The 18,303-nt window shown below is 36.4% G+C and overlaps 1 protein-coding gene across 15 annotated transcripts in view; it reads right to left on the minus strand.

Moving 5' to 3' along the window:
• Positions 1-18,303, minus strand: part of PTPRD (protein tyrosine phosphatase receptor type D) — a 443,130-nt gene that overhangs the window by 330,753 nt on the left and 94,074 nt on the right. For all 15 annotated transcript variants that reach the window (XM_069576561.1, XM_069576552.1, XM_069576559.1 and 12 more), the window contains exons 2-3: positions 7,830-7,975; positions 4,141-4,282 (exon numbers count right to left, since the gene is read on the minus strand). In XM_069576561.1, the coding sequence (XP_069432662.1) occupies positions 4,141-4,282; positions 7,830-7,975 (288 nt within the window). The remainder of the gene's footprint in view (positions 1-4,140; positions 4,283-7,829; positions 7,976-18,303) is intronic.

The raw sequence follows: 18,303 nt of genomic DNA on the forward strand, positions 1-18,303 counted from the left end.
AAAAAAATCTAAATTACCAACATGATATTTAGTCACAGACAGTTGACTAAATTTTTCTAGAACTTTCTTTTAAGAGAAGGGGAGCTATGTGAGTAAGAAAAAAAAGGATTCTTGATGTCTTTCTACTTGCCTAAAACAGGCATATGATCCTGGATTTTTACAGGAAAGAAAAGTCTACGGATGGTGATAACTCATTTTCCCCGACCAGTGGGTGATAAGATGTATCTGAAAGAAATTTTCATCTCTGGATATCATTACTCAAATTTTCAGGCTTTCCCCTTGATATCTTTGGTCAGGAAGAAATGGTGACCCGTGAACCAAAGATTCAGAAAGAACCAATTCCATCTGGATGATAATCACTCTTCTTAAAACACCTTCTCTGGTCCTATACTTTGCCCTTCACTGGAAGTCTAATATCAAATCCAAAGTCCTCAGTAAAATCCCACATTAGGCAAGGCTCAGCCCTTAATAACCTCTCAGTGAGATGTGAGGCCTCCACTTAAAGTTCTGCATAGGATAGAAACATGTACGACAGCTATGCTCAGCCCCCTGAAGTGCTATAGAACTAGGGAGATGGTATTTGCCTATGTATCCACAGGCAAGGCAACCAAAATAAATCAATAAACGACCTGGAGTCTATAAATACCACATTCAGTACTTCTTCTATGAACTGCAGTCTACTCATATAAATGGTAGTTGCTCAAACATCTCATTCCAGGGGGGCATGTTCTGCCCGAGTTTGAAGTTATCCTTCCTTATGAAAACAGTTTTTCAGCATGAGGGTAATTTGAAATGAGCTACACAGGGCAAGTTTTCCCTGAAATACTCCCTTCGATACACATGAGCGGTCAGAGTATTATTTCAGTGTCTTCTGCATTAGTCGCACAGGTCAGATGACTAAATCTCCAATTAATCAGGTCCTCTAGTGGCCTGTGTGAAATAAATTAGTGTTCTCCATCCAGTCCACTTAGACAAAACCCATCACGACAGCTGGCACATTTTTGGCACTATCAGCAAAATGGGTAAAAAGTAAATGACCCATGTGGACAAAATGGGCATAAGACAAGGGGCAAGGGATAAAAAGTGCAAAGCAGTTTCCACCCACTGTAGAGCAGAGAGCTTGGGTATCTGCCAACGTGATTTTCAAGGGAAAGTGAACTTAAAATGGGCATAGTGCCCATCAACTATAGGGTAAAACTCCTCATGTTCATCTAGTTAACTGTTTACAACATTCATAGTCTAGAAATGCAGTTTACCAACTGGAATATTTTTAAAGACTATTACTAATAAGATTACCAATAGTTATTTAGAAATTTTAAACAAAGAGGCAACTCTAAGAAACAAAGGTACTTCCCAAGCCCACTTATTTCATCCTGTAAGGATACATGAAAATATTCTATTTTAAGGTTATGTTTAGACTACTTTTTCATTATCCAAAATATCTTTGAGTTTTTCTCATGAAACATTTCCAAATTGCTAAAAATAATCTTTAAAAAATAAGGTTTAAGTACTTTACTAGAGTCATAAATTTTCATACAAATGTACTTATATATGACAGACATTCACATAGAAAGCTAAGATCTCAAATGTATTTGCTTTACGGGAAGCTAGCTGGATAAAAGCAGATGAGATGGGAGGACCCCAATCAGCTGGAGGGAAGGACAATATAAATCCACGTGCAGGTCTATGTCAAGTGATAGTTTCCTCCAATTTCTTATTAATGTCTTCATCAAACACATAAAGATTAAGTCAAACCAAACAACTGTCATTGCTTCGTCTCAAGGGGTTTGTTCAGGAAACTCAGAAGGTGAAAACATCCAAAAAAGTTTCTAATAAAATTTACTTGATTGCATCTTCGTAATACATTTTCTACATGATAGCACTAGTTATAAACCACGTGAGTAAGAGAAGATTAAAATTTTTAAAGACCAAGAAATCAATCTGGTTTTGCTTCCCATATGAATATTCCTCCCAAATTACTCAACAGTCTTCGGACCTTTCATCTAAGTTTATGTGAACATACGCAAGTATGTGCACTTATGCATATTAGTACATATCATAGTACATATAAACATAGTCTTCAAGATTCCATTCAACTCCAAAATCTAGCTTCTCCTAACTGCTCTTTTTCCCCTCATGTCTTATTTTACCTAACAGATTTTACTCTTTTCTTTACCCTTACAAATATTCAAAACTCATTTCTTTTAGAACCCATTCATAGAGTTCAATTATCTACACTTCACAGACTATAACTTCTACTCTCAACAACTGGGCTTCCTGGCTCTCGTGTGTTGAAACTGGCATTCATGTTTTATTAGAATGAATACCAATGAGCCCGTCTGTGAATAAATGACCTTATCTGGGGTTGCATGTCCTGGACTGTGGAGGCGTCTTTAACTGGGTGGATCCTTACATGGCTGCATGCTCCACACTCCATGGGATTCACTGTTTCTAACCAGCTTCTTCATCAGCTTCTGAGTTCTAAGTATTGTACTACAGAAATAGTGCTAGAATTCTTATCTTACACAGAAAGCTGATCCAGCTCTTCTTCCCACCGTCCTATTTAATATAGAGCTGTGTCAAACTGGAGAGTTAAATCACCAGCCCTGTATCATATAGTCCATTTCGCTATTATCTTGGTTTGTAAGATTACAAACTGTCTTTTATTTGGAGGTTCTCTCTTTGTTTTCAGTACCTGGAAATACCTTTCTTGTTTATAAGCCTAACCATGCATTTAATTTTATTTTCAAACTTTAATTTATTTTTCTATATTTTACTTTACAATACTGTATTGGTTTTGCCATACATTGACATGAATCTGCTCTGTGTGTTTATAGAGGGACAGAGAACATTCTATATTGAACACAGCTTATCATAATGACAAGAAATGTACCTCACACCTGACTTGCTTGTTTTTAAGTAGCATTCTGTTATACAAAGTTCAAAGATCTTTATCTACTTGATCAATATTTCCCCTAAGACTTAGTAAGATGTTCCTATTACTTAAAACACATTTTAGGATGTATACATAAATCTTCTTTTCTAGGCTTCTCAGATTGATTAATTCTGGTACTAAGTAGATCTTAAAAGAAATGTTTTTGGTTTTATTAAACATACAAAGAAGATATATCTCTCAAAGCTGGGTGAGACAGAATGGAGGAGAAATGTTCTTAATCTATATATGTTTCTCTAAGATTATTTAATTATGGTCTCTTCTCTGTAATTCTCATCTGAAGGCTATTCTCCTAAATTGTGGAGTCACGCAAAGTGAATTTCAAAGCAATACAAAGGAAACAAATGAACAAATGCAGGTTTGTATGAGAAAGGAAGAAACAAAGGCACAGTAGAGTTCATCTAGAAATATCAACTATGGCTGAAGCCCAATTAGGCTATGTCCTTATCTCTACTCAGAAGACCAAATTATATGTGTTTTATACAATAGAATATTATTCATCACTAGTCTTTCTTCTTTTCCACTGTCATTCTAAAGGAAGTCTTGAAAGCAGATACACTGAACTAAAGAGCTGACAAATCATCCCATGCTTTGGACAAACTGCATAAGCCACATAGACGGAAACACAGAAGGTATATACACTGTTTCCAATCCCTTTGCACCAACAGATATTAGTTCAAGAAATATAAAATCAGGAAGAAAACTAGTTTTTTGACATAAGAAAGGTATATTTGTCATTCATGATTCTTCTCATTAATATCAATCATCTTTAGGTAGAAGATATCCCTTTAATTTTATAAGCATCAATGTCAGTTTTCATAATTTGCAAAAGTAGTTGCTGACCAATATATGAAAAATCCACACAGGAGTGAAGTTAACAGGCAAAAGAGTAACATAACCTGCTTGCTTTCAAGATTCTTTACCAAAAATCAAAATGGTATCTGACATTTGAAATCAGTACTTCTCTTTTTTTTTTTCTCCTCTCCCTGACTAGCAGCTTTTAAGTCTTATGAGAGAAAGCGCCCACTATCTATTTAAAGTTTGACCCTAACAAGTATTTGACTTCCATACATTTTCCAATTAAGTGACATGACAATGCTAGTCTTTTCAATGATCCTATGAAAGAATACTTGGGGTTCAGAATTTCAACAGTGACACAAGCAGCAGCTTTGTACTTTAATACTTACCACGTAAAACTGTGAGTCTGGTGGACACACTGATTTCTCCCACGTTATTCGAGGCCACACATTCATAAATGGCCTCATCACGTGGAGTCCGTAAGGGCTGTATTCTGAGAACTGATCCAGATCCATCGTCAAACTCTATTACCTATTAGAGGAAACAATAGCTGTCACAGGTGTTGTTACTATCATCTGCGTCTCAGTTAAACCTCCTAATGCAGCGGTGGACCAGCCATTAGGCTCACAGTAAACTCGGAAGCATTTTGTGACATTTTGATACAGTGATGAAACAGAATAACTGGTCTAATGTAATGAGTCCTATACTGAACAATGGAAAGACATGAAACTACATATGCAAAAAATGTAGATTTCTTGTCACTACAAAAATCCATCCAGGGTTTACTCATGAAAATACGCCAGTATGTGTATCTAGGGCATTGTGATCCTGGCATTAATTTTGCAAGAAACGTGCTGCTGTGATGGGTAAACTTCTTAAATTATTCTATCTTTGATAGTACAAATGCACATGTGGACCCATTCAGTAACTGAAACGTAAGGTGAAGAGATAATGCATGCCACCACTGATAGCTATTCTGCTTTAAAATGTCTCATCCTAAACAGTATAGATGAGCGAACCATGAAGAGAAACTGCATAAATCTAGTACTTAGGCAGCCAATGAGATGTCTTTCACAGCCCAAGAGACTGATGGCATGCATTAACATTGCAATAAATCATTCCAGTATTTGTTCTAGCTTAGCATTTTCTGCATTTTTAGGGCATTTTGCTGTAAAATGGAGGCTTGCTTCAGCAGGCAGAAAATTAATGTTCTAAACAGTAAGCCTGAATTCACTATCATTATGGACTGTACTCTGAAACAGTTAAGTAATCTTAGGTATTCATCACCAAATTCAAGTAGTACTTTTTAAAAATGATGATGACATTGATATTGAGGATATGATGATGATATTGATAATGATATGATAATATGAAGATACTGATAAATATGTACACAAAACTGTAGTCCTATACTTTAACTATGATGGGTTTTTTTTTAATCTGTTCACTGAGATTCTGGATTTTTTTTTTCCATTTCCCTATGAATAATACATCCATGTGCTTAAAAAACTGTGAATAAAGAATGCCTTGTAAATATATTTACAAGATGCTCAATCCCAGATTTTGTGTATAAGTGTCAACATATGGGGGAAAAGGGATTGAAAGTTTTAAAAATATATCCATTTCAAGTCCTTTTCACATTCCATTTATGTTCTAAATTCACAGAGATAGCCAAATGTCCCACTTCTCAAAGTACCAGAATTTAGTTTCAACTCTATTAAAAATATCACACATTTTAGAAGGAATCTACTATGCATCTTGGGAGAATAAAGTTTTAAAGTTACTTTGAGACTGAATTTTTTGTCAAATATGCCATAATTTAATATATACGTGTGTGTGTGTGTGTGTGCGCGCGCGCGCACGGGCGTGTGTGTGTAGTGAGAGAATTCCCGTGGCTTAATGTAGAGAAGGGTTTAAACATTTTTAATACTAATTTTGATTTTGATTTTTTTGGTCTTATTGAGAAATATCTGACATACATCACTGCATAAGGTTTAAGGTGTACAGAATGAAAGTTTGATTTACATATATGGTGATATGATTACTACAATAAGTTTAGTTAACATCCATCATCTCATATAGATAAAAGAAAATAATTTTTTTTCTTGTGATGAGAACTCAGTATCTAATCTCTTAATAACTTTTGATTCATTGTTACCTGTCATTGTATAATTATATTTCAGAACTATTTCCTAGGCTTAGGCCTGAACAGTTCAACAAACGAACTGTATACCCCATATTAGCACCCCATTAGGTGCTAATGTTGTAATTTCCAATTTGAAAATCCTATTTAACACCTGGTATTGATTATAGCATCTCTAGGCCAGATGCTATACTTGCCAGTGGAGACAGAAGGCGTAACAAAATCAACCGCACTCACACGGGCTTTAGAAACCAGTGAAACCAAAAAAGACAATATACTGTTACAGACACTAAAAATTCACAGCCCAAGACTAGATATTATTTGACATATCTGCTTTGTGTTAAAACGATTAATTTTTTCTGGATCTGTTTATATGATGCTCATTAGGACTTATGTACTGAGCAGATTCCGTGCATTGAAATGTTTACTATTATAATTTAATCTTTGTTAAAAGAGTTTGTCAAGAAGTCATGATTACAAGCAAGCCTGATGTCAAAATTCTCTTTGACAAAAAAGTTCAATTTAATTTAAACTAAAAAGTCTATGTGTACCAGGGGTTACATACATACACATCTCTTTCTATATGATGTAGGAAATGTTTCTTAAAGATTAAGATATTCTTTTATGTTTAAATCATTATAAATATTGATCTTCAAACACAATTTTTTTTTTTGGTTTCAGTTCTTTTATTTTTTTTTAATTTTTTTTTATTTTAGTTTTTTATTTTTTAAATTTTAAAATCTTTAATTCTTACATGCATTCCCAAACATGAACCCCCCTCCAAATTATAGTCCAGATTTCAATTTTACCAGTGTAATTAATTAGGCCCTTTATGCATTTGGTCCATTTATTTCTCTGTGAGAACTGCTGAAAAATAAGTAAAATCTCAGTGTTCTGAGTTTTGTAGCTGCTATATTTCTTTTAACTGGGAATAACTTTAATTTGCCAAAATGTAAATTAGGCTATGAAGTAGACCAGAAACTCATGTAGGAGGAACAGAATGTTATATTAAGTATTAGCTGGAGGTTCCAGTACCCTATAAGAACCAGTCTATAAATTACAGGCATGATGTTGTATGCTTCTTCTAATTCTCTTCTGTGCAGCTTATCACCTATTTTACATCTCCAGAATGAGTAAATTTATATATCATAAGGCTTCTTCAAAACACCCTGCAGAAACAATATCTGATGTATGTTTTACCATCTTCAGTGCACTGAGCTTTCTTGAGTAATGCAACTGATTTCTTCAACAGGTTTATCAACTATCAACCTGTTTGAGTATGTTTCTTCCAGAGCAGTTTTTTACACAAACGCACTGGAGCAAAAGTTCTCATTCTAGTCCATGCTACTTTTAAAACACAGGTGTGAAGTATAGTGGTTAACTAAACTTGCTGCCCAGTATCCATTCTCCTTCTAGATTACAGGAACTTGAATTCCCTTTAGGAAAACACTGCTCCTTCATTTCAAACCACAGGGTTGAATGGAACTGAGTTCATTCCCAGTAATTCAGGTATATTCTGATTAACTTAGTCAGCCTGTACCATCCAGCTGTTCACAAAGATTGGTTCTGGAATGAACACGTAACTCAGAAAGATCCAATAGCAGAGGAAGTTCTCACTCATCCTCTAGTCTTAGATGTGGGAGGATGGGAGACTGCATCTTGCCCTCTTAAGGGGAAGCAGTCTGAAAATGAGGTTACAGATGGATGTTAACGACACTATTTGAGCCCTGATACAAGGAGGATAACAGTCTTATGAACCATCAAATTCTCTTTTTAAAAGTCAGAGCCACTAAGAGTGAACTTTTCCATCCCAAACAACATAAAGAATGACACGTCTCAGTGATCATCTGTATCAGAGTAAAACAAGTAACATACAGACCAAACTTCCAACAGATACCTTCTTCCCCCAGAGAAACAGAACAATGGACCTAATACCTCAAATCTCTGATTGCTGACTTTCTTTCCTTTTTTGTTCCAGACAATTTTAGGTCTTGGGTCTCCTGTAGCTTGGCAAATGAAGGAGGCGACTCCACCAGAGACCCCTGTCTGGTCAACGGGAGTTCGCGTAAATCTTGGAGGTGCTAAAATAAAGAAGAAATAGACATCATAATTAGATGGAAAATTGAAACACAGATTATTATCTCACCGCACTGCTCTCTCCACAGCCCTCAACCCTATTTCAGTCAATACAGATATGATACACACATAAATATACTGGGATGAAAAAATTAGGAAACCACCTTTTAATTTGAGGGTAGATAAAAGGGGAAGGAGGTAACTTTCTGGTCAAGTTATCTGTTAGCACTTTTAATGCTGAAACCCATATTAAGGCAGAGATCCAATAACATTTGAAAAGCAACATCGCACATTAATTTTTATTACCAGTATTAAAAAAATCCAATTTGTCCTCTGTAACAAAATGAGCTCATCAATCAAAGTGAGTAAAATTTTAGCTCTTTGCTTTGATGCTGCTATCAGGACGCTGCCAGAAAGCAGCAATGCCACTGCTAAGCTATTAAAATAAGTGACATTTAAGAGAAATTCTAGGAAATTTTAAAGAGACTGGAAATACAGCCCTGAGTTAGAAGGTTTAGCAAGAAACAGAAATAGAAGAAAATGGTACAGCGACTCTAACCCAGATATTGCGTGCTGTCTTACTTGAAACTTAACTCCACAATTTGCATAAAAAGATGAGTCAAGAAGTCTCCAAAGTCATAGCAAGGAAAATAATTTCTGTAAAGAAAAATGTACACTTCAAGACTTTAGGACAAAAGGCTAAAAGTGGGAGGTTTTTGAAATGCCCTCCATCTCCTTTAAATGTTCCTAATATTTACTTTCCTTCTTAAAATCTGCTTGTTATCCATCTTATATTTCCAGGTCTAGAAATTCATTAAATGAGAATTATATAAAATGTAGATAAATGCTTATGGACAAAATATTCACCATATCTCTTATTTACAAAGATTATAAATACACACATGCCAATTTGGGTATTTATAGGAATCCATAGTGAGATCAGCTAAGGCATAATCATCAAATAGTAAACATTATATTTATAAACATATGCCATGAGAAATACTTATGATTCGATGGTAAGCCAGAAAAGCACCACACGAAATTATACATGAGGGATAGCAGGTGAAGAAAAACGTACCCCAAAAGAGACAGCACAAAATATGCTAAATTATTAACAATGGTGGGTGGGGAGAAGGTGTTCTAATTATTTTTCCTCCTCTTCACATTTTTCTTGCATCCTTGGGTTTTTACAATTATGTTATAGTTGGACATTTTTTTTAACTCAAAAACATTTAACCTCACTATTTTATTTTCTATTTTCTTATCCCTACGATCAAAGAAAAGAAGAATTTTCTCTTCTCTCTTGCCGTAGTTCACCTGTATATGTCATTGAGATAAGGTTTTCAGTAACCATAGCTAATGCTTATTTTGAAAACTCTCCTTAGATTTTAAGAAAGAAGAAAAGAGCAAAGTTCATCACTATTTGCTCATCACCACTATTTTCTCTGCCTTGTTTTCGTGTTTCCCGTGTGATGCTCCTGCTGGCCCAACGATGAGTGTCCTGACCCTCATCTCGGTTTTCCTGAGTCAGGGAAGCCAGACTGCCCTCTCAGCTCCACTGGGCTACAGTTCACAGAGTCAGACACAACTGAAGTAACCTAGCACGCACACACACACACGCACACATGCATCATTTTAAGATGCAAAACCTTCCTCTTTCTTAACTATAAGAATATGAAGTGTGAAATAATTTTGCAGAGATGCCTTTCGGGTTTAAGGTATTCCACAATGAGGCACAGAATGGAGAAGTGAGGAGAGTAGTGTATTTGCAATGCTGAAAAAGGAACATGAATCCTCACTTCATCAGCAAATTCAACTTGATAGTAGCCCTGGTGAAACCCAGGCCCCCATTTGTTCAGAAACCCTAGGAATGAAAGCGAACTCTGACAATGCTGCTAGATATCACATCCAGGAGCATCTCAGGGTAGCAACACAAACTAGATGATTACCAGAACTGCGAGTAATGTTTAAAGCGATTTCAAATTGACTAACAGTGAGAGGAACAAAAAATACAGTATACTGATGTCAACTGTCTGTCACGAACAAAAAAGATACTAAACTTTTGTTTTCATTCTGCTGTTCCAAACAATGTAAATGGATAATAACCACATGCTTGTCAGCATCTAATATGGAAATTATAATTATGGAATTGAAATTCCTAGGGAGTTTTCCCTGAAAAAAACATACTGCATTGCTATATTAAGTGATAAAACAGTATCATTTTTAGGTACTTTATTTTTCAAACTCCATAACTTAAAAATTGGAAAACCAATTTTAATAACCCAGTCTCCCATTTAAGTTGAAATTTCTTGCAAGAATGTATGGACTGGGCAGAGGGTTGTTGTATACAATGTTGTATATATTATACTAATCAGAAACTGAATGAAAAAAGAAGGTAGAATGCCATTTTTCCTGCACTGGGATTTTTTTTTAAAGGGATAGTATCCTAGTTTGTATTCTAATTTGGAGATTATGAAAATCTGCAAAGAGGTAATACTCTGCCTGCCAGTGCAGGAGATGTGGGTTCGATCCCTGGGTCAGGAAGATCCTCTGGAGAGGGAAATGGCAACCCACTCCAGTATTCTTGCCTGGAGAACCCCCATGGACAGAGGCGCCTGGAGGGCTACAGTCCATTGGCTCGCAAGAGTCAGATATTAGCGACTAAATAACAACAACAAACTATTCAGCAAAGTGCTTCCTAGATACTGAGCCAAATTACTATAGAACTTATAAGTCTTATTTCTAAATGGAAAGCAAAGGAGGCAAGTTACCATCTTCTCAAAAAGAATGTTCAGATGTGTTTTTCATTTTCTGGTCATACCTTACAGTTCTCAGGCAAACACTGACAAGCTTAAGAATCTACCAAAGATATAATCACTGGATGCTACTGTAAGCATTTTATTTACTTTTAAATTTAACTGATAATTTTTTTAAATTTTTATTGGAGCATAGTTGATTTACAATGTTGTACTAGTTTCAGGGGTATAGCAATGTGATTCAGTTATACATATACATATAACTACTCTTTTTTACATTCTTTTCCCATATAGGTCATTACAAGGTACTAAGTAGATGCTGTAAGAATTTCATTTCAAAAGATGAAGTCAGTAGAGTTAACCTAACGAGTTGTGAACATTTGTGGGGGGGGGGGCGGGAACAGAATATGTTTCAAATCTGGGACTGTTTTCCTATATCCCACTACCTACCACTGTAGTGACTCAGCATTCTTCAGAAAAACAGCCCTTAAATTTACTCTTTAAAAACAAACACAAGAAATGAAGTTGAAAACATGGTGTTTTTAAAAAGGCATATCAAGCATTTGCACACATAATTTTTATTTCAATTTTTTTCTAAATATAGAAATATTAGTTTTCACAGACAAGAAAATCATCACTTTTTAATGGGATCTGATGTCAATTTTTCTACATTTGTCCACCAAATCCAAACCACAGAATGGATAAAAACCATTACGCTATGATACAAAGTTAAGATTCTAGATAATATAGTAAATCCTTTCAGTAACCATGCCTGTAGCATCCTAGGATGCTAATAATCTTGGTTGGTCAGCCTATGACAGTAACATTGTCAATGCTAGGCAGATGGCCAAAAGGTAAGAGATGAGAAAGAAAGAAGAGTAAAGTTAACTCCAGCAAACACTGGAGGCAAGTAAAAATCTTTATTCCCGGAGGAGTCTGACAACACGAAGTGCCTACTTCCCCTTCTCTGTATCTCTGCTTAATAGAAGAAACTAAATGCATCTTCTGGCTTGTTTTGTTGTGGATATACTCAAATTTAAGTCATGCTCAGACTTAAATGCTCCGAAGGTGGGAAGAAAGAAAAAGAACCCAAGTAAAAGAACAAAACAAAGAATTCCACTGCAAAGTCACACAACAGGTTAGCCTCAGGTCTGAGCAATTAAAGTCCGGACGATTATCCTATGAAATACAACCACAAATGCTGTAGTTGGTTTAAGAAAAAGAGAAATATCAGGAGTGTAAAGACAGTGAAAGGAAAGTCGCTCAGTCGTGTCCGACTCTTTGCGACCCCATGGACTCTAGCCTACCAGGCTCCTCTGTCCATGAGATTTTCTAGGCAATAGTACTGGAGTGGGTTGCCATTTCCTTCTCCAGGGGATCTTCCCAACCCAGGGATTGAACCCAGGTCTCCCGCATTGTAGACAGACGTTTTACCATCTGAGCCACCAGGGAAGTCTGTAAAAGATAGTGAGAAAGAAGTTAAATTTTACAGTTTCTGATATTCAGAGAGGCACTCTTCCATTTTGTAGCTAACTGCCATGGCTCTCCACTTAGAGCTGCCAGCATTGTGTATGTCTGCTCAAGATGGTTCTGACAAGTGAGGAGTATGACCTTTTATTAAACTAATGCCAAGCAGAGGTCAAATTACTGTTAGACCCAGAAAGTTTATTTTCTAAATGGAAAACAGACAAGCCAAACATGCATATGAGTCAGAACAGAGGCATGGTGGATATTCTAGAACATGTCTGCCATGCCCACGTGTTGTTCAAAGACTACATTCCCGGGATGCATTCACAGAACAGACAGGAGCTCCAGGATTCCAGTAGGTTTTTACTTCCTACATAGCTCAAGATGAGCCACAGGCTGCTGATTTTTTTCTTCCAAGAGGTTAGATTGCTTTTTATAGTACAAGCAATGCACGGTGCCCTTAATGCAATTATTGTAATATTTGATGCTATATCAGGTCTACAGTTGTTAGGCTTTCTGAAGACAAGATGATAAGCCCAAAGAACACTTAAGGTGTTTAAATTCAGGAGATCCTACCAAAACCAACAAATTGCCTCTGACCATCCTAAACAAACTGCACTATTGAGGAGAAAACCTCCCTTCAGTACGTTATGTTATACAGAGCTAGATATTAGCTGAGGAGAACCATTTAAATCCCCTAGCAACATCCATGGAAGGAAAGGATTTATGAAAAATTCTTAAAGGTTAAAAAAATGACTCAGATTTGTGGTAACTTGATTGGCAAACTGAGAATCATCTCTAAAGCAGGCCCTTGCAAAGGGCCACGTGCTACAAAAATGAAGACATGAGCCAATGGTGCCATTTGTCTAATTTAATTCTAATGAATAAGCCACTTCTGCAGACATCAAAGAAATATGTCTGTCACATGGGAAACAAAACTAACAGCATGTAACTAACTGGCTTTGTTTCTTTCAGCTGATTAACATTTTCTTAAAAAGTTTTGTTTTTAAAGGCGCATTTGTCATAATAATGTACTTAAAATCTTGAAAGGGGAAGGTTAATAATGTCATTAAATGATACTGAGGGAGAGGATGAGGAAATGCTTAGTAAAAATAAATAGGCAGTCCTGTCTCTAGGAATCCACTTCCTCCCTAAAAGTTGTCTATTGAATTTATGAGACTGTCAGCTGACCTCATCTCTGTTCTTTCTTTCTCTGGAAGAATAAGGCTGAGGGCTCTGAAAGGAAGCTCAGGAAGGGAGATCCAGATGTGAGTGAGAAATGCAAAGCACAGGAGGTGAATCTGGGATGATGTTAAGAGCCATGGCAAGGTCTGAAGGTTTAAGCGGAGAAGAACCATTCTCATAGGGTTTACATTCCTGTCCAGCCATAATACACTCTACCATCACTGACCCAAACACACAAAATGGCCGAAGTCTGTGAGGATGATGGATTTTCTGTTGTGACTCATTGGAGTAGATGGGAAATACGGCCAATATAGCAGTACAATTGCACAGGCTCATGACAAGGGAAGAGAGGGGAGGTCCCAGAGTTGATGTGTAACTCCTTAGAGAGCCAGAATCCTGGCACAAGACACCAGGCTCAACTGGTTTCTATAGCAAATGTTCTTCTACATAAAGCAGGACCTCTGGGAACATCTATTTTATCAAAAGGAATCTGAACAGGGTCACCTCTGACATCCACGGCCAGGATGGACTTCAGAGAATATTTTTGAGTCATCAATGAAATGCAGGAGACCTGGGTTCTATCCCTGGGTTGGGAAGATCCCCTGGAGAAGGGATAGGCACTACCCACACCAGTTTTCTTGCCTGGAGAATCAAATGGACTGTATAGTCCATGGGGTCACAAAGAGCTGGACACGACTGACTTTCACTTTCATTTTTTCTTTCTAAATATATGTATTACTATAAAGTTTTCTATTATTCTATAAAATAAGAGCAATGGTATAATCTTATAGGATTATGGAAGAAATTGCACATAAGATGTATAAAACATTTGGTCCAGTGCTTAGAGTTCACTGAAGAGTAGTTATTTCTTTACCCCATTTTGATTATAATGCTCCTAAAATCATATTTAAAAGCTAAAATATAGTGGAGTTGTATTAAAAAGAAAATCTCACAGATGGCTCAAAAACAGTCTTTGAAGGTCCACCCTGGCCAGGGATGTCACAGGTGACCCAGTTCATATTCCATGTGATAGAACAGATGTTCCCAGAAGTCCTGGTTTATGTAGAAGATCACCCGCTCTAGAAACCATTCAGCCTGGTGTCTTGTGCCAAGATTCTAAAAAACTCCAAGCACTGGACTGAATATTTTACATATCTTATATGCAAGGTTTTCCAGAGTCCTGCAAGACTATACCATCAGTCTTACTTTACAGAATAACAGAAAGCTTTAGAGTACTACATACATTTAGAAAGAAAGAAAGAGGCAGGGAGAAAACAGGAAAAAGAAAGGAAGGAAGGCTCACTGAGGTTTATAGTGAGTCATGTACTTTTGATCTAATTGTGAAGTCCTGATATTTTTACTGTGCCAAATTAGAAGATGGAAAGTCACAAAGATGCTACACAGACAATATGGTATAACTCAATTTATTGCATATTTTCAAATAAAGTCCGTTTTAGTTAACCAGAAGAAGTATATTGGCTGTTTTCTCAAGGGTTTAGTGAGTACTTTGTACTTTACTACAGCAATTATTTTTCACCTGGTAAGTGAGAAAGTTCACTCAGAAAGTCTATGGATGTTCTTTTTCCTCGTTTCTAGTAGCCAGAGTACATCATGAGAAATGCTGGGCTGCAGGAAGCACAAGCTGGAATCAAGACTGCTGGGAGAAATATCAATAACCTCAGAAGTGCAGATGACACCACTCTTATGGCAGAAAGTGAAGAAGAATTAAAGAGCCTCTTGATGAAAGTGAAAGAGGAGAGTGAAAAAGTTGGCTTAAAGTTAAACATTCAGAAAACTAAGATCATGGCATCTGGTCCCATCACTTCATGGCAAATAGATGGGGAAACAGTGGCTGACTTTATTTTTCTGGGCTCCAAAATCACTGCAGATGGTGATGCAGCCATGAAATTAAAAGACACTTACTTCTTGAAAGGAAAGTTATGATCAACCTAGACAGCATATTAAAAAGCCAAGACATTACTTTGCCAACAAAGGTCTGTCTAGTCAAGGCTATGGTTTTTCCAATAGTCACATATGGATGTGAGAGTTGGACTATAAAGAAAGCTGAGCGCCAAAGAATTGATGCTTTTGAACTGTGGTGTTGGAGAAGACTCTTGAGAGTCCCTTGGACTGCAAGGAGATCCAACCAGTCCATCCTAAAGGAGATCAGTCCTGGGTGTTCATTGGAAGGACTGATGTTGAAGCTGACTCTCCAATACTTTGGTCACCTGATGTGAAGAGCTGACTCATTTGAAAAGACCCTGATGCTGGGAAAGATTGAGGGCAGGAGGAGAAGGGGATGACAGAGGACGAGATGGTTGGATGGCATCACTGACTCAATGGATATGGGTTTGGGTAAACTTCAGGAATTGGTGATGGACAGGGAGGCCTGGCATGCTGTGGTTCATGGGGTTGCAAAGAGTTGGACACGACTGAGCGACTGAACTGAACTGAGTAGCCAGTTGAAATCAGGAATAGATTCAGTATGAAGCCTGGGCAAAAGACAAACATTAAAGCCACAAAATTCATAAATAAATCACACAAGCTCCAAGTGTAGTATGGTAGAATGCTTTTGTACTGCTCTGCATATACATTTAATTTGTTCACGATGGCAAAAGACAAGAAAATTCTTGACACCCATTCCCTCTCTTCCTTTTCTAGGCATCTCAACAATATATTCTATGCATGTCTAGACCATTAATTTATTAAGGTTTCAACTCCCAATCCCTGACCACTAAGATGGCTACTACAGTATTCTCCCACCAGATAGAGATGTCTATACCTCTATACGACTATCAATATTTAAGGTAACTAAAGATTGATATGTATACAACAGAAAGGAAGGGGAGAGGGAGAAAGGAAAGGAAGAAAAGAAGACAGGAAGAGACTTGATTTCATGAAAAAGTATCCCCCACTTGAACTTTTCCTCAACGCCAGGTGGTCCTTATTTCTGATGTTGGAAAGATTATCCAGCAACATCTCCATTATGTTGAAAACACACCATGTCGTCTGTGTTCCCAGTCCTACTTCTCTTCCTAAGTTTCCATATGTGTTTGCGGCACTCCCATTCCCACCAACACCCAGCCCTGAAGCCTCAGCCTTTTGTCTTCTTGGAAATCAATATCTCACATCACAGCTGATCCTTCTTTTCCTTTTCATTCTTTTTATTTGAGTTTTAAATACATCTATGACTAAAGCCCTTTTTCCACTCAAAATAACTAAACAAACAAGCTTTAACAACTTCCTGTTAGCAAATAAACCAGAATTTTTGTTGGCCTTTAAGAATTTTTAGAGCTGTTGCCAACCTATTTTTCCAAATATGTTTCCACCATTGCCCAGCAAGAACCTAAAATCCTGCCTTGATGCCTTGGTACAAGCTATTCCCTTGCGTAAAATGCCTTCTCGTCCATTTAAAAACTTATAGAATTTATCCATTTTTCAATCTCTAATAAAATATCTTGACGTCTTCTTTGATCCTCCCATGTGGATAAGATTCACTATCCTTTAAACTTTCTTATCATACCTTCTATATCTCCTCTATGAGTTTAAGCAGTCTATCATTTATTACAGCTCTTTTATACATATATATTTCTCTCTCTGTACGTTAACTGAATCCTGAGAAAAGCATCTGTGATCTGGTCAACTCTGAAGTCTCATTAACTCCTAGTCACACCAAGCACATAGTAAGTGTCCAATACATACTTAGAACTGATAGAGGGCTTCCCAAGTTACTATACCCTCTAATCTTTGGCTGTACATTTTCAGTACTTAAGCTGGTTAATACTGTAATAAACATGAAAACCCTGCTTTCATTTGATTACATTTGCTTAGAGCTTGGTAAATTAACTGAAAAATACACACTTCATCTCATATATTGTACACTGACACAGCAAAGCACTACTGTGACACAGTGGGAGAATAATGGATCCATACCAGGCCTTAAGGTTGCAAAATACAGCAAATCCAAATTACAGACTCATGCATCCTACTGCAGGACTCAGAGTATGAACCGAGTACTGAATCTAATACAATGGATCTCACCTCACTCGTGAATATCCTTTAACCTCATTGTTATCACAGAGCTCTTCTATTTTCTGCCACTTTTTGTGCTTTTTTAAATAAATTGACTTTATTGTTCTGACTGTACATTCTTAATATAAGTAAATTAGAGAACATAAATTAAAAGAAGGTATTTTAAAGCTTTTTTCCAATGGTTTCTAATGTTTTCTGTGGTCATCCCTTTGATGAATGAAGATTTTTGTTATGTCTGCTCTCTTATACTTTCTACAAAAGAGATTAATACACTGTACAATTATTTTATACTCTACTTTTTACTTAAAATATATTGTGAACATATTTATGCCCATACATATTTAAATGGAAGAGTATTTTATAGTATAAAGCATACAAATATATTTTTATTTACTGTTAAACACTGAGGTTGTTTCCAATTTTTTAATGTTATAAAAACACTTAAGTGATTATTCCTATAGTTATATCCCTACACATGTCATTCTTATATGTAATTCATTTCTACATATAAAACTCATAATCATGATGAATTCCTATATGTAAAATTAAAGGATTAAAAAAATTCTACATATCTAAAATGTTTTATACATCTCAACACATTATCATAAAAAACCCTCATATTCATAGGAGGAATGTACATGAGTGTCTAATTGCCTAGACCATTGCTAAAGCTGAAAATTATCACTTACTCATTTGCAAAATTTTTACCCTTTTTAACATAGGGATAGAAGGCAGAGGTCAGAGGGTGGAGAGTTTAGAGAGGAAGAAATTGGAAAATTTACACCTTGAAAAAGAATCCTCTTCAGATACTCCTCAAATCCTGCCTTTTCCATTTCCCCTTGGGACAAAAGAACATATAAGGAATTCTTAGTGGTGAATGAGCAAAGGCCAAT

This window comes from Ovis canadensis, chromosome 2 (assembly GCF_042477335.2).
Source record: "Ovis canadensis isolate MfBH-ARS-UI-01 breed Bighorn chromosome 2, ARS-UI_OviCan_v2, whole genome shotgun sequence".
Classification (NCBI taxonomy): Eukaryota; Metazoa; Chordata; class Mammalia; order Artiodactyla; family Bovidae; genus Ovis; species Ovis canadensis.